Consider the following 25,873-nt stretch of genomic DNA (forward strand, 5'->3'; position numbering starts at 1 on the left):
ATCTGTAAAAACTACAAACACATGGAAGCTAAACAATACAATACTTAATAACCAAGAGATCACTGAAGAAATCAAAGAGGAAATCAAAAAATACCTAGAAACAAATGACAATGAGAACATGACGACCCAAAACCTACGGGATGCAGCAAAAGCAGTTCTAAGAGGGAAGTTTATAGCAATACAAGCCTACCTCAAGAAACAAGAACCCTCTCAAATAAACAACCTAACCTTACACCTAAAGCAATTAGAGAAAGAAGAACAAAAAACCCCCGAAGTTAGCAGAACGAAAGAAATCATAAAGATCAGATCAGAAATAAATGAAAAAGAAATGAAGGAAATGATAGCAAAGATCAATAAAACTAAAAGCTGGTTCTTTGAGAAGATAAAGTTGATAAACCATTAGCCAGACTCAGTAAGGAAAAAAAGAGAGAAAACTCAAATTAATAGAATTAGAAATGAAAAAGGAGAAGTAACAATTGACACTGCAGAAATACAAAGGATCATAAGAGATTACTACAAGCAACTATATGCCAATAAAATGGACAACCTGGAAGAAATGGACAAATTCTTAGAAGAGCACAACCTTCCGAGACTGAACCAGGAAGAAATAGAAAATATAAACAGACCAATCACAGGCACTGAAATTGAGACTGTGATTAAAAATCTTCCAACAAACAAAAGCCCAGGACCAGATGGCTTCACAGGTGAATTCTATCAAACATTAAGAGAAGAGCTAACACCTATCCTTCTCAAACTCTTCCAAAATACAGCAGAGGGAGGAACACTCCCAAACTCATTCTATGAGGCCACCAACACCCTGATACCAAAACCAGACAAAGATGTCACAAAGAAAGAAAACTACAGGCCAGTGTCACTGATGAACACAGATGCAAAAATCCTCAACAAAATAGTAGCAAACAGAATCCAACAGCACATTAAAAGGATCATACACCATGATCAAGTGGGGTTTTAAAGGTGAGGACTATAGCACAGGAAACAGCATTTCAGATAGCTCTGAGAAACGGCTCCAAAGAGGTGGAGAGGAAGGTCAATATATATGTGATTTTGGTGAAAGAGGATTCAACTCAGGTCTTTGAGACTCTAAAACATATTCTTTCCATTACTAAATCACATTCTATCCCTGGAATTTACCTTTTCTCTTTACTTTTGTAATTTACTTTTGTTGTCATATCAAAATATACTGAAAAATCAGTATAGATCACTTAGGTGTTCATAATCTGGATTTCTGAGAAATAGTTTAATTTGACTGATATCCAATTACACTGGTAGCATTTCTCAAAATAAAGTCGCTTAAAATCTTACATGTGGACCCTGACTTCCAGTAAGAGCGATAGCCATTGATGCTCTCATTGCCCTGGTTATGTGGACACTGATTTCCCATGACAGTGATAGCCGTTGCCTTTGGTTGCCCTTGTTATCCCAGTAATCAAGGATTATTCAATATATGCAAATCAATGAATATTATACACCATATTAACAAATTGAAGGAGAAAAAGCATATAATCATCTCAATAGATGCAGAAAAATCTTTCAACAAAATTCAACACTGATTTATTATAAAAACCCGTCAGAAAGTAGGCATAGAGGGAACTTACCTCAACATAATAAAGGCCATATATGACAAACCCACAGCCAACATCGTTCTCAATGGTGAAAAACTGAAACCATTTCCACTAAGATCAGGAACAAAACAAGGTTGCCCACTCTCACCACTATTATTCAACATAGTTTTGGAAGTTTTAGCCAAGCAATCAGAGAAGAAAAAGAAATAAAAGGAATCCAAATCAGAAAAGAAGTAAAACTGTCACTGTTTGCAGATGACACGACACTATACATAGAGAATCCTACAGATGCTACCAGAAAACTACTAGAGCTAATCAATGAATCTGGTAAAGTAGCAGGATACAAAATTAATGCACAGAAATCTCTTGCATTCCTATACACTAATGATGAAACATCTGAAAAAAGAAATTAAGGGAACACTCCCATTTATCATTGCAATAAAAAGAATAAAATACCTAGGAATAAACCTACCTAAGGAGACAAAAGACCTGTATGCAGAAAACTGTAAGACACTGATGAAAGAAATTAAAGGTGACACATACAGATGGAGAGATATACCATGTTCTTGGATTTTAAGAATCAACATTGTGAAAATGACTACACTACCCAAAGCAATCTACAGATTCAATGCAATCCCTATCAAACTACCAATGGCATTTTTCACAGAACTAGAACAAAAAATTTCACAATTTGTATGGAAACACAAAAGACCCCGAATAGCCAAAGCAATGCTGAGACAGAAAAACGGAGCTGAAGGAATCAGGCTCCCAGACTTCAAACTATACTACAAAGCTACAGTAATCAAGACAGTATGGTACTGGCACAAAAACAGAGAGATAGATCAATGGAACAGGATAGAAAGCCCAGAGATAAACCCACACACATATGGTCACCTTATTTTTGATAAAGGAGGCAAGAATATACAATGGAGAAAAGACAGCCTCTTCAATAAGTGGTGCTGGGAAAACTGGACAGCTACATGTAAAAGAATGAAACTAGAACACTCCCTAACACCATACACAAGAATAAACTCAAAATGGATTAAAGACCTAAATGTAAGGCCAGACACTATAAAATTCTTAGAAGTAAACAGGCAGAACACTCTATGACATAAATCACAGCAAGATCCTTTTTGACCCACCTCCTAGAGAGAGGGAAATAAAAACAAAAATAAAGAAATGGGACCTAATGAAACTTAAAAGCTTTTGCACAGCAAAGGAAACCATAAACAAGACAAAAAGACAACACTCAGAACGAGAGAAAATATTTGCAAATGAAGCAAGTGACGAAAGATTAATCTCCAAAATATACAAGCAGCTCATGCAGCTCAATATCAAAAAAAAACAAACAACCCAATCCAAAAATGGACAGAAGACCTAAATAGACATCTCTCCAAAGAAGATATACAGATTGGCAACAAACACAAGAAAGGATGCTCAACATCACTAATCACTAGAGAAATGCAAATCAAAACTATAATGAGGTATCACCTCACACCGGTCAGAATGACCATCATCAAAAAGTCTACAAACATGGGGCTTCCCTGGTGGCGCAGTGGTTGAGAGTCTGCCTGCCGATGCAGGGGACACGGGTTCGTGCCCCGGTCCGGGAAGATCCCACATGCCGCGGAGCAGCTGGGCCTGTGAGCCATGGCCGCTGGGCCTGTGCGTCCAGAGCCTGTGCTCCGCAACGGGAGAGGCGACAACAGTGAGAGGCCTGCGTACCGCAAAAAAAAAGTCTACAAACAATAAATGCTGGAGAGGGTTTGGAGAAAAGGGAACCCTCTTGCACTGTTGGTGGGGATGTAAATTGATACAGCCACTATGGAGAACAGTATGGAGGTTCCTTAAAAAACTAAAAATATAATTACCCTATGACCCAGCAATCCCACTACTGGGCCTATACCCAGAGAAAACCATAATTCAAAAAGGGTCACGTACCACAATGTTCATTGCAGCACGATTTACAGTAGCCAGGACATGGAAGCAACCTAAGTGTCTATCGACAGATGAATGGATAAAGAAGATGCAGCACATATATACAATGGAATATTACTCAGCCATAAAAAGAAACGAAATTGAGTTATTTGTAGTGAGGTGGATGGACCTAGAGTCTGTCATACAGAGTGAAGTAAGTCAGAAAGAGAAAAACGAATACCTTATGCTAACACATATATATATGGAATCTAAAAGAAAACAAAACAGAAAACTGGTTCTGATGAACCTAGGGGCAGGACAGGAATAAAGACACAGACGTAGAGAATGGACTTGAGGTCATGGGGAGGGGGAAGGGTAAGCTGGGACAAAGTGAGAGAGTGGCACGGACATATATACACTACCAAATGTAAAATAGATAGCTAGTGGGAAGCAGCCGCAGAGCACAGGGAGATCGACTCCGTGCTTTGTGACCACCTGGAGGGGTGGGATAGGGAGGGTGGGAGGCAGATGCAAGAGGGAGAGGATATGTGGATATATGTATACGTATAGCTGATTCACTCTGTTATACAGCAGAAACTAACACACCATTGTAAAGCAATTATACTCCAGTAAAGATGTTAAAAAAGCAAAAAAACCTATACAGGAAGGGGCCTTACATTCCTTAATGCAGTGGTTCCCCAAATCTAAACTGCATATAAGTGCCAAGCTGGCTGCATCTCAGCTCCCAGTTTTTAAATAGATTTCCAGGTCCTACCCTAGAGATTCTGACGCAAGGTATCTGGGGAGCGGCCCAAGGATCTAGTAGATTGTATACTTTCTGAAACTCCCCACAGGTTCTTATGCGCAACTGGGTTGAAAAACACCCTCAGATCACCCTCCCCACCCCCTGCTGAGACTGATTTCATTAGCCCCAGTGTTGGTGAAAATGGTTGCCAGGGGTCTAAAAATCATAATTTCTGATGGAAGGATGTAATCTCTCTTAGGAATATTCGGTCAGAAAAAGAAATCACTGCTAACATCCAGCTTTCTCATTTTACAAATGAGATTTTTGCCCTAAAACCTATTTCTCCCCCACTCCTCCAACTTGCCTTCCTCTTATCTGTAAATGGTAACAAACCCACCCATTATTAAAAAAAAAAAAAAGTCAGCAAACGGGCACCATCCTTAATTGTCACCTCCACAGTAAGCCTCCCTTGACTCATCTCTTACTCTTCACTATGAGTAGCAGAAAACACAACTCAACTCACGTAAACTGAAAACGTCTGCATGTAGGTGGTAATCTGGACTGTTCCTATCAGAGTTTAGTTTTTCTCCAGAGTGCCCTCCTCTGTTTCATCATCACCCTGGCAGTGAAATAACAATAACAGTTCCAGGCTTTAAATCTACACACAACAACCAAGGAGGAAACAACAACCAAGGCTCCTTTCTCAGGAGCCCCAAGAAAATTTCTCTCATCTTGCACTGGCACAAACGGATACATTCCCTGGGACTACTGGGTCTCCAGGTACAAACTTATAAAACTGGCTTGCTGCAGGAATCCTGGAGAAATCAATGGCATTTCCCACTTTCAAGCCGGGGATGGGGCCAGCCTTTTGTAGCATATGGGCTGAGTGGCAGAGGGAGAGATAAACGAAGAAAATTTTAAGGTTTTATTAGTAAAAGAGAGCTGAAGAATCTACTACACAGCCCAATCAAAAGTTTCCTCCTTTTATTCTCTCATAGCACCACGTTCTTTTCCCTCACAGCCCCTATCATCTTTGAAATTGGACACTTGTGGACATGTAGCTAACATTTCCCTAATACTTTGAGATGGCAGCGTTCTAAATGCCTTATATAAATGGACTCACTTAACCTTCATAACAATGCTACCATCCCCATATTACAGATGAGGAGACCAAGGTACAAAGAGATGCAGGAGCTTCCCCAGGGCATGGAGCCCACAGCGGTAGAGCTTTGAGTCACAGTGATTACACTTCAGAGCCCAGGCACTCAACTACTACAATATGCTATTCTTTTTACTCACTTTTGTCTCACTCCTCCACAAAACTCTAAGATACATGAAGCAGGGAATGTTTTTGTTTTATACATATCAGTCTCCAATGGAGTGCCAGGCACACAGGAAGCATTCAGTTCCCCTGATAAGTGAACAAATGAATAGATGGTTGAAAGAATGAGTGAATGAACAAATGAGGTAATGAACCAAGGAACAAATTGTAAAACCGTGACCCAGATTAACAGAGCATTTGTGTCACATGTTTAATTATGGAAGAGTGTGGTCCAGAGCTTCAATTTCCTGTGTCCAGTCTGACTTCTCTAGTTGAAGGTCTGCTGTCTCTGTTCCATATGGTCACACCTGCAGAGTCAATAGTCTTTTCTTCTTTGCAAAGCTACCAACCAGCAAATGAAAACTCCAGCAGGAGACAGTCACTTCTTTTGAGATAGATTCATATGTGAACATGTCCAAAATAGAGAATGATTTGAGTAAAGGATGGGATTTTCATCCTCATTTAGCCTACCTGCATTAGACAAACACTTTGTTTGTTAAGAGTAAGAACCAAAAACGGAAAACGTATACAAAGCCCTTTGTAGTATCAGATACTGAGGCAATTGAAACATTTTTTTAAATCAACAATTTTAATAAACCAATCAAAGTCTCCACTTGATTTATAGAGATCTGAGTATCTGCAGACCATTTGTTGTAATTTTCTTTCATGGTGACAGCATGACTTTTAAAAATAAATCATCTGGAAAATGTAAACAGCGAAGAAAAAATTACGGGACATACATGCCGGTTCCCACTGTCAGTGTCCAGAATTAACTCCACTCTCAGCAGAAACATCATAGCCTAATCACAGCAAACAACGTCTCCAGAGAAACTACTAATTGGTACAATCACGTTCACACAAAAGCTATTAACCTGCCTGGTTCCTAAGTAAACAGGGGTAATGTGAACGGGATAAAGTAAATCCACTGCTGACAGACATCAACTTTCACGCTCAGTATGTATATTATAGCCTGTCCTTCTATAGAGTGACTTGCGAGTTTATCTTCCATTCTGGGAGTAAAAGAAAACAACCTGCTAAATAGGCAAACCTGCTATTAAACTATTTATATGTTTGCCTTTTGCCTTAATAAGCAGCTATATGTTTGGTCTTTAAAAATGCACCATCAGCAATATTTATGTCTTCAAGCTGAGCTTACTAATGGAAAGCTGGTTTTCAAAGATCATTTCCATCATTAAAAAAAGGGAGATGATGAACCAGAGATGCTCATTTAGTAAACACACTGCTCTATCAACGGAGCAAAAGGGTCTCCTACACCATGCAAGGGACCACACGTTGAAGAAAATGTGGAGATGCTCATGGATGGACAAGTTATGCCTGAAGGCAATGAGGGAATGGGGAGGAAATGCCCTTTTTGAGGAGGAGAAGAGACAGAGGGCCTGTATTTATAAATGTAAATGACTGTGGCACTTTTTACTTTTTCCTGGAAAAATAAGGTTATCTTTCCTTGTGTTGTTTATTCTTTAAAGTCGAACCCCAACCCATGGGGTTACTGTCGAGCATGAATATTACCCTTACGTGTATCTTGGTACACGTCCCACTGGCCACTGAAAACTATAACCCAACCTATCAACTGCTCTAATTATAAATATTAGATAAAAAGAACACAAGGGAAGTAAAAATATATATACTCTGTCACAAGGTCATGCTGTTTAAGCAAACAAAAAAATCCAGAATACGAACCGTACGTCTTAATATTGGTCAACAGTTCACCGTGGACACTGGCCATAGTTTTTTTTCTTTCCCATCCCTGGTCTCACCCTGGTGGATCTCTTCTCCATTTATTCATTTCCCTTTTTGATTTAAAAAAAATTTTTGAGATACCTCTTAGGCACTTCCAATAAGGTTTAAAAATCAGTGCCTAAGAAAATGGTCCATTGTAGATTTGGGAGTAAAAACTTACAGAAGCCATTCGAAGTATTTTGAAACTAAACAGCCTTCCAAATGAGATTGTATTTCCACAGAGAAGCCTACATAACAACTGAACTGAAACTAAAAAACATCCAATCCTTGCAAGGATGTATTTACGACGCCACTCTTGCTGATCATCTTCCAGATGCGTGAATACTTGATTCACATTATTCAAAGAAAAGGCCGTGGAAACGCCTATTCTCACGTGGGCAGCTTCACTAAACTTCCTGTGTTTCGATAGGGGAGGGAAAAGTCCATCTCAAATTAGTCTACAAAATTGTTTTCATAAACTACACAATTTACTTATTAAAGAAAAGTCTGCTTTATAACCCCACTTAATATTGTAAGCAGTATGATGTCTCTACAATTATAAACATTCATAACAAAAAATACTGTGCAACCAATACAATAAACACTTATTAAAATTAATGAAAGGCAACAAACAAGTATGAGAGCATATGCATATCGTTGCCAATAGACGAAGTTCTCACCAGTGGATTTAAATTCCTTGAGGGCAGTGACCAATTCCTACTCACTCAATTTGTTGGAATGGACCTTTACTGTAAAACTAGGTCTGGGCATACAACTGTGAACAGACAAGATTGCTCTCCCTTTAGAACTTAAATTCTAGAGGTGGTGACAGTACCCACAAAACGTGCTTTAAAAATTAATTTTAAGGGTTTCCCTGGTGGTGCAGTGGTTGAGAGTCCACCTGCCGATGCAGGGGACATGGGTTCATGTCCCGGTCTGGGAAGATCCCACACGCCGCGGAGCAGCTGGGCCCGTGAGCCGTGGCCGCTGAGCCTGCGCGTCCGGAGCCTGTGCTCCGCAATGGGAGAGGCCACGACAGTGAGAGGCCCAAGTACCGCAAAAAAAAAAAAAAAAAAAAAAAAAATTAGTTTTAAATGTGTAGGTGCCAAAAGGAAAATAAATAAAAGCCTGAAATAGAAGTGAAAAATTGGGATACTTACCGACTTTATTAGATAGAGGATCACTGGAGGCCAATCTAAGGAAGTGACATTTGTGAGTTAAGCAAAGAACTGAAACCTGAGGAAAAAAAACTAATCTAGAAAGGAATGGGAACCACACACACAAAGACTTTGAAGTGATCTGAGTTGCGCTTGGTTAAGGATGGCTGAAACATAGGTAGCGTGCTGGAGACGGGCAGTCTAAAAGAAGACTGGAGAGACAAAGGGAGCAGAGTCGAGCAGAGTCACATGAGAAGGAATCTGCGTTATTACTCGGAGAGCAAAGGGAACCTACTCTGGTTTGTGCTTTATAAGCACGACTCCTACTGCTCCACTGAAGAAGGGGTTGATAGGAGAGCATGAGTAGAGCAGGGAGAATAGCTGAGAGGAGTCTAATAGTCCCAAAAAGACATGATGGGAGTTAGACCCAGGTGGTGGCAGTGGTCATGGAGAGACATGGACATATTAAAAACTAAGTTTTGGAGGCAGAATCAACATGATGACTTCCTTCAAGGACTGTAACTGGGAAGTGAAAAGTAGGACTCAAATATAATTCCTAGGTTATAAGCATCAACAACTACATATTCAAGTGCAGATGTCAAGAAAGCATTTAGATGCTGAAAGAAGCTGGTGCTCAGAGGAGAGGGCTGAGCTATAGAGATAAGTTTGGGAGCCATTAGCAAAAATTTACAAAGTGGCTTTTACAAAGTGCATGAGGTTTGGAAATCCAGATCTGCTGTTACTTGCTGGCTTGTGTCTTTGTAGGAAAATTACTGACTTAGTTTTCTCACCTATAAAATGGGGATAAGAAACACCTGTTTTTAACAGGATTGTCTAGAGCAGGGGTCAGCAATCATTTTCTATAAAAGACCAGATAATAAAGACTTGGGGCTTGGGGACCATAGGGTCTCTGTCAAACCTATGTCATTGCAGCATGAAAGCAGCCATAGATAATAAGTAAACAGACGAGTGGGGTTGTGTTCAAATAAAACTGTATTTACAAAATTAAAGGGCATAGTTTGCCAGCCCCTGGTCTAAAGCAGTGGTTATCAAAGTGTGGTCTTGGACCAGCAGCATCAGTATCACCTGGGAATTGTTAGAAATGCAAATTCTGGACCTCACCCCAGACTAAGTGAATCAGAAACTCTGGGGTGGGGATCCAGCAATCAGTATTAAAACAAACCCTACTGGTGATGCATGTTAAAGTCTGAGACCCTCTGGTCAAGAACATTAATAAATATATACTGCTTAGAGGTATTATTAATACATATCTAATTTTTTAACCTGGTTCGTAGAAGTTTAGAGTATAATTTCTAAAGGTAGAATCAAATGCTAGATAATTGTGGTGGATCAAGCAAAACAGAGATAACTAACTCTGTTAAACTACAAGGTGGACTTAGGTAAGAACAGTTGAGAAATTAAAGATTGTTTTTATACTCTTTATTTCAAAGAACTCCTATACTTTCTCATATATTAAGACGGATTTAAATTAGTCATGTTCACACTTCACTTATTAAAATGAACAATATAATTTCAAATATATATCTTCAACCTCACTTCCAATAGAAGGGTTAACACCAATTAACTTCCAGACCCCGAATGGCATTTTAGCTATGGGTTAGTAGTCTACTGCTATAACTAACACACTTAGAATATAGAACAAGCAAATTTATCAAATGTCAGTTAATATTTTAACAGAAAAATTTGACCATTTGAATTTAGAATCAATAGGGGAAGTTAAAACATAAAGGGCTGTCAAGAAACTAAATATAATACCACCCACTTTCATATTGCTTTACTAGTACTATTAGAAACTAGGCAGAAATCTGGTTTCCTAGATCCAGCCTACGGAACCTTCCTCGAATTAGATAAAAGAATTATGGATGAATATAGAGGGGTCGTGCCTACCACCTACTACCACTAGGCTATATTCATGACAACTGGCCTTAGCAAAATTCCATATGAAAACTGAAATAAAATCGGTAAACAATGGTTAACAGCTTTGGAGGGCACCAACAGGAAGGGGTAAGGACTGGACAACAGATCATTCCTCAGAAGAGGGAAGACCAGCTTCCAAAACTGAAAAGAAATTCAATCAAGCAGGCAGTGCACAATATTCAAAGAGTCAGAGAGTAGGGCTTCCCTGGTGGCGCAGTGGTTGAGAGTCCGCCTGCCGATGCAGGGGACATGGGTTCGTGCCCCGGTCCGGGGAGATCCCACATGCCGCGGAGCGGCTGGTCCCGTGAGCCATGGCCGGTCTTCAAAGTGAGCAACAGGGTCAGACAGATACAACACAGAGTAATGGGGTATCCCACCAGGTATAAAGTACATGTCACTGGAAATCTAAGGAGAGGAAATATTTGTAGAACCAAGCGAGAAGGCCATCAGTTTAACTTCAGGTAAACTCAGAAAAATCTCTCAAGCTGCCTAGCTAATGAGAATTAAATGGCTGAAACCAGAGCAAGAGGTGAACTGAAAAAGCTGGGAGCTGTCTGGGGCCAGAAGACAGACTTGCTTATTTGTTTGTAAAAGCTTAAGCCATAAGGTATTTGTCCACACTGTATAATGAATTACTGAAAATGTATATGAAGATACAATTGTGAGATACAAAATACTACTTGATTTCCTCAACCAGAAGCACTGACTTGCAATCTGAAACTGATCATAAACTACTCACAAGTTATATAATACTGATAGTACAAAGTTCCACAGTTCTAAATTTGAGAATTTTAGAAATTCCTGTAAAAATTCACAACAGTGCCAAAGTGAAGACTGTCCAACTAGTTAAGGGCATCCACAAAATAAAGGAACTGAAGCAGCAAATTTAGGCTTCTATATTTAACCAGGAAGATCCCATTACTTGGAGATCCTCTTTCGAACCCAACCTCTTACAAGAAATGAAACTTGAAAGGGATCGGTAACTTGAAAAAGAATAACTCCGTATCTTTTTCATAGGGCTGCAAAAGCCTGTGTTAAGATTATCTGAAATTAAACCAACCAAAATTTTAATCTCTTATTTTTTCCCTTTCTGTCATAGGATAATAGATGACTGGAATCATATTAAATAACACCTGGAAGTTTAAGCCAGGAGTTTTCCAAACTTACAGTTGTTCAGAATCCTTTTAAAGATAAATTAAGATGTTAACATAATTATTTTACTGTTACTTTATTTAAATATGTTCACAAAAATCTAGATATAAACTTTAGATGCTTACAGCTCTAGCTTTTAAAAAGCTTTTTTTTTTTTTTTGGAGCAAATTATAGCCACTTTATTCAGAAAGTCAAGAGTCTGAGAAGATGATGGACTAGTGTCCTTGAGAACCATCTTACCGGGGTCTGGGTGCTAGTTCATTTTACAGAACAAAGAAAGGGGGAGGTGAGGAGGTAAAATCTAAAAAGCTTTAAAACCAAAACCAATTTACAAAATACCCACAAACGCAAGCATAAAACTAGTAACAATTATACTAACAAGCTAAATTCAATGGGATTAAAGATGTTATTTTTCAAAGCACATGCCTACAGCACTGAATGCTACAGCACAGGTTCAGCATGCTAATGTTACTGTGGACCCCAAGATTGCTTTTTTATGAACCATTTTTCTCTACTTGAACTCTTACAAAACCATACATCAGCCCATTAGGTCACTGGGCTTTATCTAACCTTAAAAATTTACATATTCTTTTCCCTTTAACCCAAGGTAATTAAAATAGCACAACTTGGTGCCAATATTTCTTGCTTTATTGTATGTTTTATAATGATGGTAAGATGCATTATTTTTATAGTATAATTTTACACTTTATCCTATATAATTATATACTTTTATATTATAATACAGTTTATAATTTATACTTCGTACTTTGTTATACTTTACAATATTTGTATCCTTTATGAGTCACTAAAATATATTCAAATGCATGGTTGTACCTGTTCTTAAATACATACCCTAAAGATTTTTTATTCTAAAGTAGTTATAAAGGTTGCAAACAGACTCTCATAATTTACTTCCCTGCCACTCCTAAGGACACTACATAAAAGATACACCGGAGTTCAGTTACACCAGCCTAACAAATCATACAGACTTTTTTTACTTTCCATTAAAACAAAAATACACAGTGGCAAAACTATATCCAAGCATGCATTCAGCATTTCATTATTATTTTACAAATTTAATGAGCATATTTAACTGTGGAGATTTTTAATATAAAAGTGGGGGAAAGTGGACAAATACTGCATGATCTCACTTATATACAGAATCTAAAAAGTCAAACTCAGAAATGCAGAGAGTAGAATAGTGGTTGCCAGGGGATGGGGGATGGGAGACATGGGGAGATGTTGGTCAAAGGGTACCAACTTTCAGTTATGCAGGATGAGAAAGTTTTGAAGATCTAATGTACAGAGAGCATGGTGACTATAGTTAATAATACTATATTGTATACCTGAAATTTGCTAAAAGAGTAGATCTTAAGTTTTCTCACCATACACAGACAAAACGATAACCGTGTGAGTTGATGGATATGTTAATTAGCTTGATTGTGGTAACCCTTTCATTTGATACGTATATCAAAACACCACATTGTAGCTTTAAATACATACAATTATTTTTTTTATAAATTTATTTATTTATTTTATTTTTGCCTGCATTGGGTCTTCGTTACTGCGTGCGGGCTTTCTCTAGTTGCGGCGAGCGGGGGCTACTCTTCATTGCGGTGCGCGGGTTTCTCATTGCTGTGGCTTCTCTTGCTGCGGAGCACGGGCTCTAGGCACATGGGCTTCAGTAGCTGTGGCACGTGGGCTCAGCAGTTGTGGCTTGCGGGCTCTAGAGCGCAGGCTCAGTAGTTGTGGCACACGGGCTTAGTTGCTCTGCGGCATGTGGGATCTTCCCGGACCAGGGCTTGAACCCGTGTCCCCTGCATCAGCAGGCGGATTCTTAACCACTGCACCACCAGGGAAGTCCCTACAATTTTTGCTCATTAATTATACCTCAATAAAACTGGAAAAGAACTATCTTAAAAAAAGAATGGGAAAAAGTGATAGAATAAAACTTCATATTACTAACAACTAAAAGCTAATTTTTCAACAATTGCATTCCAGAGCAGCAGATAAGAGAACTATCTACCCAGGCTGGAATCAGCTTCTATCATTACAAGGCTTGTATCCTCGGGGAAATATTTAACCTTTCTTTACCTCAGTTTTCTCATCTGTAAATGTGTCAGAATCACCTGGTCGGCTTGTTAGAACAGACTGGTGGACCCCACCCTCAGTTTTTGATGATGTCAAGTTCCCTGTTGATGTTCAGTAGTTGTGGTGCAGGGGCTTAGTTGCTCTGCGGCATGTGGGATCTTCCTAGACCGGGGCTCGAACCCATGTCCCCTGCATCGGTAGGCAGATTCTTAACCACTGTGCCACCAGGGAAGCCCAACATTAGAATATATTCCCTAAAAATTGTTTATTCCATCTGCAGAACTTAAAACTTTGGCTTGAAAGGTAAAGTTTTCATTCAACATATGGCTAGTCTTATCACGCCTGGCAGAATAATGTCTATCTGGAGAAGAAGATATGCAAAGCTATTAAGCTAGAAAATGACGAGTTTCTTAAAAATCTTCTGTAGTCACGTATTCCTCCTCCTCACACTCAGCCTGAACTTTCAAGTCTGAAAACAACTACAAAAATAACCAGGGGAACAGAAGTGGTCATATTCCCAACCAGATGAACAAAATCACTGAGGGCAGTTCTCAAACTGTGGTCCCCAGGCCAGTAGTCTGAACATCATCAGGGAACTTGACATTTTTACCTTTCCTCTAGATATTGTAGTCAAGATTCTACCACAGAGCCAGGGCAAATTAATCCACCTCAAATCAGAAGGGGAGAGAGGGGTTTCCCTGGTGGCACAGTGGTTAAGAATCCACTTGCCAATGCAGGGGACACAGGTTCAAGCCCTGGTCTGGGAAGATCCCACAAGCCGCGGAGCAACTAAGCCTGTGCACCACAACTACTGAGCCTGCGCTCTAGAGCCCGCGAGCCACAACAAGAGAAGCCACCACAATGAGAAGCCTGCACACCTCAACGAAGAGTAGCCCCTGCTCGCCGCAACTAGAGAAAGCCCGCGTGCAGCAACAAAGACCCAATGCAACCAAATTAAAAAAAAAAAAAAATGACTACAGCAAACATGAGGAGAGATCTACCCAGAATAGCACAAAGTACTCAGAAAGCAAACAGAGAAGTGTGAACATTTCCAGATTTCTATTTCTCTGGTTTCCTTGCTAGCATACTCCCAGAGCCACTGACCCTTAACTCTGAAGAAGAACTGAAAATGACCTTTTTGAAGTATATCACTGAAAATTAAGTTGAAAATTGTTCACCTGAGTAAAGCTCAGAAAATACTAAATATTTTAAGAGAAACAAACAAAAACAAACACAGACTTAGAGAACTTAGTGCTAAAAAAACGGGTGTCAAGTTCATTTTTTAATTTTAAGAACACAGTTTGTAAAAGCTCTTTGAAAGTACATTCTTTGGAGCTTCAAGAAATATATACATAAACAAAATCAATGAAAATTATAGCAATCATGTTTTTGTCTTTTTAGGACTAGTCATTCTATAATTATGAAGTATATGCTGTTGTCTAATGGAAATGATAAATAACACCTTTATCCTCTAACAATAGTTACAAACACTAACAATTCTTATTTTTTAATATGATAAAAATATATATAACATAAAACAAATTCTGCTTTTTAATAGGGAAATGGAGATAATGCCATATATATATATATATATATATATATATATATATATATATACATAGCCTCTTTCTGAACGTAGTTTAAAGGTAAGTATTTGAGGAATATTAGTGACCTTCCCAAGATGTTAGGTAGAGAATCAGATATTCTTGGTTCCCCAACCAGTTTTAAGTCTACAACTCAGTTTATGCCAGTGTGATTTGTTTTTTAGGTTATGTACAGTTAAGCACTTTTACTAGTTCAAATATCCGACTTTGGCTGAAATGTGCTAAGTCTGACATTCCTCCTATACAAGACTACACGTCTTGAATAAATGGGAACCAATCTGTATTGGCATATATTTGATCTGAAACTGGTTCATTTGCTCCCAACCCATACCCCTCCTTGCACCTGGCAGAAATAGCTCTGTATCAGACCATTCTGGCTGAGCACTCCTTCTGGCTGACCCAGGCTGAGCATCCTTAGGTTGACTCTGACCCGGAAGGTGTGGAGCCACAGGGCACATCACTATGGCAACTCCCCACAACAGACCCAAGCTACTTGCGAAGTGCTCCCATCTCTGAGGTCTCATGTATATCCACACCCCCGCCCCCCAAAAGAAGATGTGTGAGTAGATATGTTGCAAGACATTATCATTTTATATATAGAAACCACAATCCTCCATCTCAGTGGCTTGGCAGAAACACGAACTTTGCCAATTATCTATGGTCACCCATGTCCCTGTTTGCCCTAAACAGTCCAGTTTTATACCTGTTATGCTTGTGTCATTTTAATGATGCCCCCTTTCTTAATAAAAATTGTCCTGGATTAAACAATAAATTATATGGTCATCCTACAGACAGGCCCGTTTCAGAAAAGAGACAGGCATGACAGACAAAGCAGAGGCAAGTTTACTTGGGGATGTTTTCAGGCCTTTCTGCTCCAGGCCACCTTCCAATATTTTGTTCAGTGACTGTAGAAAATACTTAGGAGACTTAACAATAATCTTAAAGTCCAACTAAAAAATTCTCTACTTCAAATGTAGAACTCAGCAGCAAAGCAAACAGCAGGTCCTCCTCCTTCTCATCTCAAAGGTGCTCAGAGTGATCCGAAGGTTCTACTCTGTACTAGGCATACTACTAGATGGTAATACTGTGATGAATCCATCCCTCTAACAAGTTCAGTTGCAGAATCATCACTTCTGGGAGTCTTACTCATAAATTTCCCCCCCCACATTATCCTAACTCTCCCCACTGTTTCAATAGGAAATGTGACAAACAGTACTCAGTATCTAATGACTGCACTTGTCCACTCAACAAATATTTACGCCCAAGATCAAACGTGGCAGCCCTTAGATCTCTGAAGCCAACCTTCAGATGTGATAGGATTCTTATATGTTTAAAATATTTGCTGATACTTTAAAATGTGGACTCATACATAAAAATCCAGATTTCCATCTTCTCTTGAGAAATCCAAAGCTCCGGCAACGCTGGGCTTATATACTGATAATGTAATTTCCAGTTGGAGCTAACAGCAGCTTGAGAAAGGACCTCTCTATCTAGTCCTCTATGGCCCTCACTCAACCTTCTTCCCCTCAGTTTGAGTTTGTAACCCCTGATTTACAGCTGGAGATAATCCTTAGGTAGACAACATCTGGCCTTTCAAATTAGTGATCCTCTGCCAGGGGCTCTCTAGGCTTGGAGCAAATAGGAATCTATATCTTTAGATCAAAGACTCAACTGGGAAATGGCAATAAACAGGAAAAGTTTGTTTTTTCTTTTATCAAAAAGCCATATGGCTTCCACTGCTCCTACATGACCAAAGGGGGGAAATAAGCCTAAGCCTGTTATTATTTGTAAAGAGCGCATCCAGCCTCTAATATCTAAATACAAAATGAAAGTAAATAAAATGAGATATTTTAATTGACCTTCCCATGAGTCCAGGGAAGACTCAACAGCCACTGTTGAGAATTTAAGGTGCCATAACCCATAAACAAACTTTGACCATCAATGAAATTAGCAATGATGTGTCATGCATCAGATCTGAAGAAAATAACCACCAAGAATCATAAAACATTCCTTAAAGTCCTGGAAAAATGCAACCACTTCCACCTTACTGACAGAACCCAAAAATCTTAATACAATAAAGATGGTGATAACGTTCAGAATAAAGAACATGCTGCACTCCAATTTCAACCTAGGTGAAAGCTAAAAATAAATTTTTAACAAATAAGCATAAAATGAAATTCATTTTAATCATGGTTAGAATCTTGAGATCATCTGTGATAAGGTATTTTACCACAACATAACAGCGGTAACATTAACTAAAATATTGGGAGTTCTGAGCCCTTAGGATATATTAAACTAGTTTACAAAGTAACTGATGGAATCTAAGACAATGAGCTTTATTTTCTTCAGCTCAGCTACAGACCTTTTTGTGAAAAACTATTGGACAGTCTTTCAATTACAGATACTAGAATATATGAATTTTCAAAAATTAAAGTCTTATTTATAGGAAGTTTTTCTCATCTGACTATTAATTTCCCAGCTGCTAAAGAAACCTGCCACACAGTACAACTGAGACTTTATTTATTTATATTTAGACAACACTATTTTCCCAAAGAATCTAAAGTACTTTGCCCAAACATTCAGTAACTATTATAAATAACAGCATCTGGGGGGCTTTTGATATGGTAAACTCCTTACACATTTTTTAAAAAGGGGGAGGTGCTGTTTTTCAAGACACAATCACTGTAGTAAAGATTGTTTAGATAACTCTCCAGAGGAAAAAGGACTGTGTCCGTTTTTTTTAAGGAAGTAGAACGCAGTTTGGTAACAGGCACCTTGATTTAGTAAACTCTGGAGAAATATTAGAAAAGAGATGTTCACCTCTTCTACAACACTGATTTTTAAATCACCCAGGTAGGTACTGATTCTGTCTCCATTTAGTGTGGATAAAACTACAAAAAAAAAAAAAGTCTTTCCACTCAAAATCTAAAGGCAGATTCGTATTTTGCTGACAATCTGACAACGTCTAGTAACTTCTCTCTAAGCCGGGCTCCAAAACAGCTTCCCAGATCCAAGATCTGCAGGTGCTGCTGTGACTAGGATGCGACTGTCCTAAGGGGCCAAGGTGCCGGACTCGGCAAAGACCGAGAGTGTGTGCGGGGGCCTCTAGGAACCCAACCCTCTCCCGCTTTCCCTCTTAAACACACACGTGCACGCACGCACACACTCGGTCAAGGCTGGGGATGCCATCTCCAGTCACACCCCAAGACATCGAGATCCTCCCGGGACGCGCGCTGCTCCCGCATTCTCCTAGGGCGCACCAGCTCCTCCACTGTCCCGAGACCACTCTCCGCCTCCCTCCCTCTTCCTCGGCCCTGCGGGTAAGGAACCGCCGCCAGAAGCAAGCTCCGGACTCGGGGTCCCAGGAGCGGGACCAGCCTGCGCTCAAGCGCGCCACATGGAAGGCGCGCGCCAGCAGCTGGACCAGAGTCGGTCTTTAACGTGGGGTCTCAGCGCCTGCAGCCCTGCCACTTCTCCCGGGTGTGATGGACCCTCCCCCGTGCCTCCGAGCCGCGGTCTTGCCTGATTCGGGTCTGTGGCGCGGAAAACGTGGCAGGCCATCTGCGACTCCGGGTCGTCTGGCTGCGCCTTGATCAGGTAAGCAAAGTAGGTGAGGTCGTGGCTGTTGTGGATGAAGCGCGAGATGTGCTGCGCCTTGTGCTCGAAGATGAACACTGCCGGGTTGGGCTGCGCGGCTGTAGGGCCACAGCCCCCAGCGGCACCGGCGCCCGGCGCGGGCACGCAGCGCAGGAGGGGCGCGCTGAGCACCAGGAACACCTCGCGGGGCGCCGGCGCCCCGCAGCCGCCCGCCTCGGGCTTCTGGCTGCGCCGGCGGATCTCGGCCATGAGCCAGGGCAGCATGGGCAGCGTGGTCCTGCGGTCCAGGCACGACCCTCCCACGTACCACAGCCGGAACCTCTTGTCTCCCGGCTTCCCCTGGCCAGGCTGCGCAGTGGCGCCCGGCTCGGGCTCCAGAGGGTGCGGGAACGGCTCATCCTGAAGGCAACTGGGGGGCTCCATAACTCGCGCCTCCCGAGGGCACGGAGGCGGCCGGATCGGCGCGCCGCGCCCCCAGTTCTCGCGTTGAAGGCGCCGCCGAAACTGTGCCAACAGCCGCGCTGGGCCCCTGCGCCCGCCTCGGCGCGACCCCGAACTCCGCGCTTTAGTGGCCCTGCCCCATGCGGCACTTCGGGCGCGGCTCCCAGGCTCTGGCGGCGGGCACCCGGGGAGCGCCCGGCAGCAGGACTGGCAGGAGAGGGCGGGTTAAATCGCTATCCTCCTTTCTCCGGATCGAGCCTGGGGCCGCACTTCCCCCTTCCTCGTCCGCGGCTCCGCTGGGTCAGAGGACAACGCCGAGGGCCCCGCGCCTCCGCCGGTCGCCGCCAGTTCCAGCGCTGCAGAGCCGTTGCGGCCGCCGCGCTCGCCCCGGGCGGGCACTGGGAGGCAGGGCGGGGAATGGGCTGTGCGCCGGAGGGGGTGACTTGGGGCGGAGCTGACTCCTACCAGGGTGACCAGCTGTCACCTGGAAGGTCGGGGCTCCCGGGCTTCGGCGCGATCGGTTCTCTGGAAGGGCCTGCGAGAACTATTTCGATGGAAAATAACAAAAACAAAACGTGGCCTCGCGGGGGCCGCTCCTCCTCCGGTCGCCGCAGCCCAGCTCGCTGCTCCTCCTCCAACTGTTCCGTCCCTCCCTCGCTTCTTCCTTCCTTCCAGGCTGCTTCTTTAATCGGGCTGCCACCCCGCCTCCCGTCCGGCGGGCGGAGAGTGGTGCCTATAAAAGCTTATCTGTGAAGTCACCTCTTCGCCTCTTTCTCCGGCCGCGATCCCAGACCGCCCCTCCAACCCGCCCCTCGGGCAGCAATACTGCGCCCGGCGCCGGCACTGTCCGGACCAACTCATCATCTCCCGGGTCATCGACATCTCCGTCTTCTTCTGGGCGTCTCTGCTGCCCCCTGGAGAGGGGACCACTCTCAACGGGGCGCTGGGATTTTTTTTTTTTAATTAATCATATTTGCTTGGTTTCAATTCCTTCTAAAGCCTGCATCATAATTTCTGAATCTTATTTCCTAATAATCTCCCAAAAAATACTCGTGTTTTAAATCACGAAATTACGATGAAATTTCTTTTCCATTTCAAAAGAAATTTATTTATGATTTTTTTTATTAACACACATAGGTGCTTTGGTCATCTGCACAAAAAGAAAAAAATATTTTAAGGCTTTTTAGGTCTTTGTTTTTCAAGGCAAATGAACACTTGTTACATGTTTGATTTTGACCTCAAATCCTAGTCAGATCTACTGCCCTGGTGACCTAGAAGGGACTTTATGGGCCCTGATATGCCTTTTCCTTTCTCCAGGCTCTCAAGGCTCTTGGTAGATTGTCTCTTTGACGCCATACTCTTAAACCTCTGTAATGTGTGAGGATATTACAATAGTAAAGTGCGCTCCATCATTCCCTATTCAAACTTCTTTGTCGTTTAGGGTCAAATAGGTTGTCTAAATAAACGCACCTGACAGGTTATACAATAAACACGAGACAATATGCCACAAAACATAGCTCTCCTCCTTTGTCTCACAGAGGTATTCAAGTTCCAAAACATGTGCCCACTGTCTTCCATCTCCAACTCTCTTTTGGTTTTTCCCAGTCTTATCCAAAGCAATCTCATTCCTACATTGCTTCACCAGCTACATCCAAGTAGTGCCTTCCACTGCACCTCTAAAGTTGGAAGATTCTGACCCCAAGTCTTCACACGGGTGTTCCAAAGTTCCAGAAAACAATCAGGTCACATGATAACAACAAAATACAAGGCCATGCCCAACATTTCCAAAACACTGCAAAGTAACAAAAATAAACTGAAACGAGTTTTGATTAAGCCCTGTTTCCCTTATGAGAGTATTTCTCAAAAGAAAGTTATTTTTAGGAACCAAATACATTTGACAATCTACACCCATATCAAGGTCACCAGCCACTGACCCTAAGGTACATTGTTACATGGGAATAAAAAACATACAAAAACTGAATAGAGAAAATGAGCGGTTTCAGTTTCTTCCAGGTATCCGCCCATCCTTACCAGCGGACCAGAGTCCATCAGCTGTGAAAGCCAACCCTCCTTCAAGACGATTTGCTTTCCTCTATCTGCCAAACCAGCTCCACCATCAAATCTGCCATCTTCGCAATCGCCTTGGCTTTCTCCTCCACCTTCTGGCACAACTCTGGCACTCTCTCATCAGCTTCCCCACTGGGATGCTGAAGGTGATTCAAGGCTTTCTCCTCCAAGGTCTCCACCTGCATTTCTATCTGCATGAGCATATTATCCATCTTCCACAACTCACTCCTGGTCCTCAGGTACACTCTCGTGGGAGAGCCACCATATCCTCCCGCACCCCACGGATGACTGGAAGCAGGAACTGCTCCAAATCTTCCTAGGGCCCCAAAACTTCCACTTCCGCCGGTGCTTCTACCTTGTCCCGGTCCAAGGGGCGCATTTTTCCTGCCTCATCTTCAGAACCACACGACCCTCATGCCCTGGCCTGGGACAGCTGATCAGCAGTTACTGCTCGGGTCAAAAGCGACCCACAGTCCCTGTCAATAGTGTTCCTGAACTGTCAATAGTGTTCCTGAACCGTCAATAGTGTTCCTGAACTGTCTTTTTAAAAATATCTCTTTGTGCCTTTTGCTTCACAACTGCTCTGGGAGGAAACAGCCTCACATGTAAACTGCAGAGCGGTGAACAGAATCACGATCAAGTATTTTTAACTCCAATTTCCCTTTAAAATATAACATAGTATGACAAACATGAATCGTCATAGCTTTTAGTGCAGCCAATACATTTTATTCATTGTATCTACCCAGTTCAGAGGTAGTGTAGAGAATTCGCACCCTTTTATATGTAGTAATATATATTTCCAGGGAACTCAAAAAACATTCTAGGGATAATTTAATCATTCTAATTTTAAAGCAGAAAGAGAAGTATTCTTTTTTCTTTTTAGCATATTGGACTTTCATTCTTCTTACTCTTACTAAATTATAATTAAGAGTTAGGTAACAGGTAAACAAAAATAGGTGGAAAAGACCCTTAAAGTTCCCAATTTTCTCCAAACGGCTCATAGGAAAAATGAAAACTCTGGTTCCTCTCCCATTCTCTGTCTCTCTCTCTCTCTCTGTCTCTCTCTCTCTCATTTTTTTTTTCCTTTAATGGTATTCTCACTTTCTCCTTGGGACTGTTTTTTATCCTATATGTAATATCACTACAATCAATTCCCATTATTCCCATGCAGAATCTCTGGGTGCACCCTGATGGCTCCCTTATAGATAGAATTTAAGCTCCAAGATAAAGACATTATTAATTGGTTAGATTCACTCATTCGGTTTACTCACACCGCCACACTTTTGTGCAAAGTAGAACCATGTCTTCAAGAAGCACTGAAGGGTTTCCCTGGTGGCACAGTGGTGGCACAGTGGTGCCACCTGCCAATGCGGGGGACACGGAGTGGTCTGGGGAGATCCCACATGCCGTGGAGCAACTAAGCCCGTGCTCCACAATTACTGAGCCTGCGCTCTAGAGCCCACAAGCCACAACTACTGAGCCTGCGTGCCACAACTACTGAAGCCCCTGCGCCTAGAACTTGTCCTCCGCAACAAGAGAAGCCACCGCAATGCGAAGCCCACGCACCGCAACGAAGAGTAGCCCCCGATGGCCGCAACTAGAGAAAACCCTCACGCAGCAACGAAGACCCAACGCAGCCAAAAATAAATAAATAAATAAATTTATTTATTTTTTTAAAAAGCAGTGAAAAGTTGTCCAAATGTGACTGAAACCTTGCAAAACCTTGCCAGAAACTCCTATATGGATCCTATTTCCCTAGGCCACGTATCTGAGATCTATAAAAAAGAAAGAAAAGAACAGAGATCTGGGGAAAGCATGGAAGTCTTGTGGGTTCTACTAAATCAACCAGCTTGGGAGCTAGGAATGAATCTGGAGCCCCAGCAGGCCATTTCTTACTGGTGAAAGAAAGTGATGCAATAAACATCTACTTATTGACAGAAACACAGAAGAATTGTCTTTTATTACATGACATCCTAAGTGTGATTGCTTCCTGCTCTGGAACATCCTTAGCCCTTTCTTTGTAACCTTTTTGTGATGTTTTGCTTACTGTGCATTAATGAGCATTATTACTGTTTACCAATACCTGATCCTCTCTGCATCCTGACACACGGGAAGGCAGGCACGATCCTAAGACTTGTTTTAGAAGTGAAATGTGACCAGAGGTGACTTGGGTCACGTCTTTGAGTAGAAGCATTTAATTGCCAATAATCAACGCCCCAGCCCTCTCGTGCTGTCCATCCCCATGCTTCCCCTTCAGTGGTCATTATGGAAACATCAGTATGGAGGTTCCTCGTGATCGAAGCAGTCCAGAATGCTGCACCAGTTCCTAGAGGACAGCTGTCCTGGAGACCCTCCCAGGCACACAGCACACTTCTTGTAGTGGGAAATAAACTTTTTTCTTTGTTAAGCCACTGGGATTGTGGAGTTGTCTGCTACCTTGTTGTAAATCTATCCTATCCTGTCCGATAAGGTTATTATACTACAGTATATATTGTATCTTATATAACTTGCTTTATTATCATTTAGACATTTGACTTATTGCATGAATGAACTATATGGTAAGCTATTAGTTTCTTATAATCATTGTATCACCTGCAGAAGCTTAGAGAATTGCATGCACATAAAAAAGTGTTCAATTATAGTTTGATTACTTGAATTTAGAAAAAGACAAGAGGATGATACAATTTTAAATGTTTGCCGGCTATTACACTGAATATGCAGGTCTATGATGTTTACTAAATGGTGGGGCAATAAATCATCCTCTGACCCCCAACCCTTCCACTCTCAACCCCACTGTTGCCCAAAAATGGGCCAAAGAATATGCTCATGAAAAGCATTTCTAACAATCTGCAAGAAATATCTCCTGAATAGTCTTGTAGCCACCTCTATTATGATATCCAAAAGTAAACACTTATTTTTTTAAAAAGTGCTCCTCTAATAATCCCAATATTATAATGCTGTTAGCATTAATTAGAAGTTGTAACATTCAGTCAAATCCTAGTTTAAAAACTATATACTACATGAGAAGTATAAGGGCCTGAGCTAGTGTATAAGACTGGAAAGGTTCACCTCAATCTCTTAGTTTGTCTCCTTGCTTCCAAGCACAAATGTACTCTCTCTTTTTTTCTCTTTCTATCTCTCTCTTCCATTCTGTACCCTCCCCCAATATCTACTTTTCTTCCCGCTTAAAAATCTTTAAATGAAGATACATTTCCTAAAGCTCAAAGCACGAATCTTTCTAGTCTTACATTTGCTGCTCTTCACTCCCCCACTCCCTCACCCAGACAACCTTTCCATTCCCAGATTTATCTATTGTTCAAGACCCAAGTCAAGAATCATGTCTTCTGTGAAGTTGTTTCTTACTTCCCCAGTCAGTGTTAGTGGCCCTCTCTTCTTGGGTCTTTTTTTAAATACATTTCACTGTTATAGCTCTCATTACATTTATAATTACTGGGTAGTTTGTCTGTGTCCCCCACCACAAAGAGAGCATCTTGAGAGAAGGGATTATTTGTTTTGTGCTCTGTTTTCCTCCAGCAGAAAACACAATAGCTGACCCTTAATGGGGTCTTAATAAGTACTGAGTGAATGAATGAATTGAATTGAATAAATGGCAAATGAGAATTTAAGAAACTAAAGATTAAGAGGTTATTTTACTATCCCAGAGGTGATACACCAAATGATTTAATTATATAATTTCATGTAAATGTACTAAATATATCCACTAGCTAATGATAAAATACTAGAAAATAATAGAATGCCTCTTCAGAATCATGGTGGAGTTCTGACTGGAGATAGTAAACAGAGCACAAGTGTTTGTGACTGAATAACAATTTGAGATACTATCAGGGTTTTCCCCTTATTGTTCCTTGTTCCCTGTGACCTTCCCCCAGCCCAGGCAGCCAGGGCATTGCATCTTCACTGATCCAGGGAAATGATGACACAGCAGAACACAGATAACAAAAGAGTCCATTCTTAGCTTTCAGGTTTCAAAAGCTAAGAACCTTGCAAAGGGAAAAGATCTGGAATACTATGTGCTCTCAGTCAGTTTCTCTTGCTCTTCATACTAAAAAAAAAAAATAAAAGTTTCCCAAATTTGGGAGACGGAGACAAAGACAGAGGAAATAAATAAAGGATAGCTGCTAGGAAACTAGATGTAAAATATATGATTTTCAAATTAGTAGAATATTGATCTATCCAGTAGGAAAGGAAAGGGAATAAAAAGAAAAGAAAGGAAACAAAATTAAACTGTGATAATTAGAAAACTTAAAATAGTATGGCTACAGTAACTACATATAGTAACTATAATAAATGTAAGTTAGTTACTCTAACAGACCAAAAAATAAAGACTTAAAGATCTAGGAATGTGTTGTTTACAGAATCACTTTGAAAACAAAAGGATATGGCTTCCCTGGTGGTGCAGTGGTTAAGAATCCTCCTGCCAATGCAGGGGACACAGGTTCGAGCCCAGTCTGGGAGGATCCCACATGCTGCAAAACAGCTAAGCCCATGCACCACAACTA

At 41.3% G+C, this 25,873-nt stretch overlaps 2 protein-coding genes across 2 annotated transcripts in view; both read right to left on the reverse strand.

The window, feature by feature from the left end:
* Positions 1 to 19,393, reverse strand: part of TBC1D4 (TBC1 domain family member 4) — a 214,954-nt gene extending 195,561 nt beyond the window's left edge. Inside the window, exon 1 of the mRNA XM_032611502.1 lies at positions 18,771 to 19,393. Coding sequence (XP_032467393.1) covers positions 18,771 to 19,268 — 498 coding nt within the window. The 5' untranslated portion in view covers positions 19,269 to 19,393. The remainder of the gene's footprint in view (positions 1 to 18,770) is intronic.
* Positions 19,394 to 21,358: 1,965 nt separating this feature from the next.
* Positions 21,359 to 21,732, reverse strand: LOC116743285 (MORF4 family-associated protein 1-like). Its single transcript, XM_032611672.1, is given in 2 exon segments — positions 21,359 to 21,597; positions 21,600 to 21,732. Coding segments are annotated over 2 exon segments (372 nt in total).
* Between the last annotated feature and the right edge of the window lie 4,141 nt (positions 21,733 to 25,873).

The sequence above is a fragment of the Phocoena sinus genome, chromosome 18 (assembly GCF_008692025.1).
Source record: "Phocoena sinus isolate mPhoSin1 chromosome 18, mPhoSin1.pri, whole genome shotgun sequence".
Lineage (NCBI taxonomy): Eukaryota > Metazoa > Chordata > Mammalia > Artiodactyla > Phocoenidae > Phocoena > Phocoena sinus.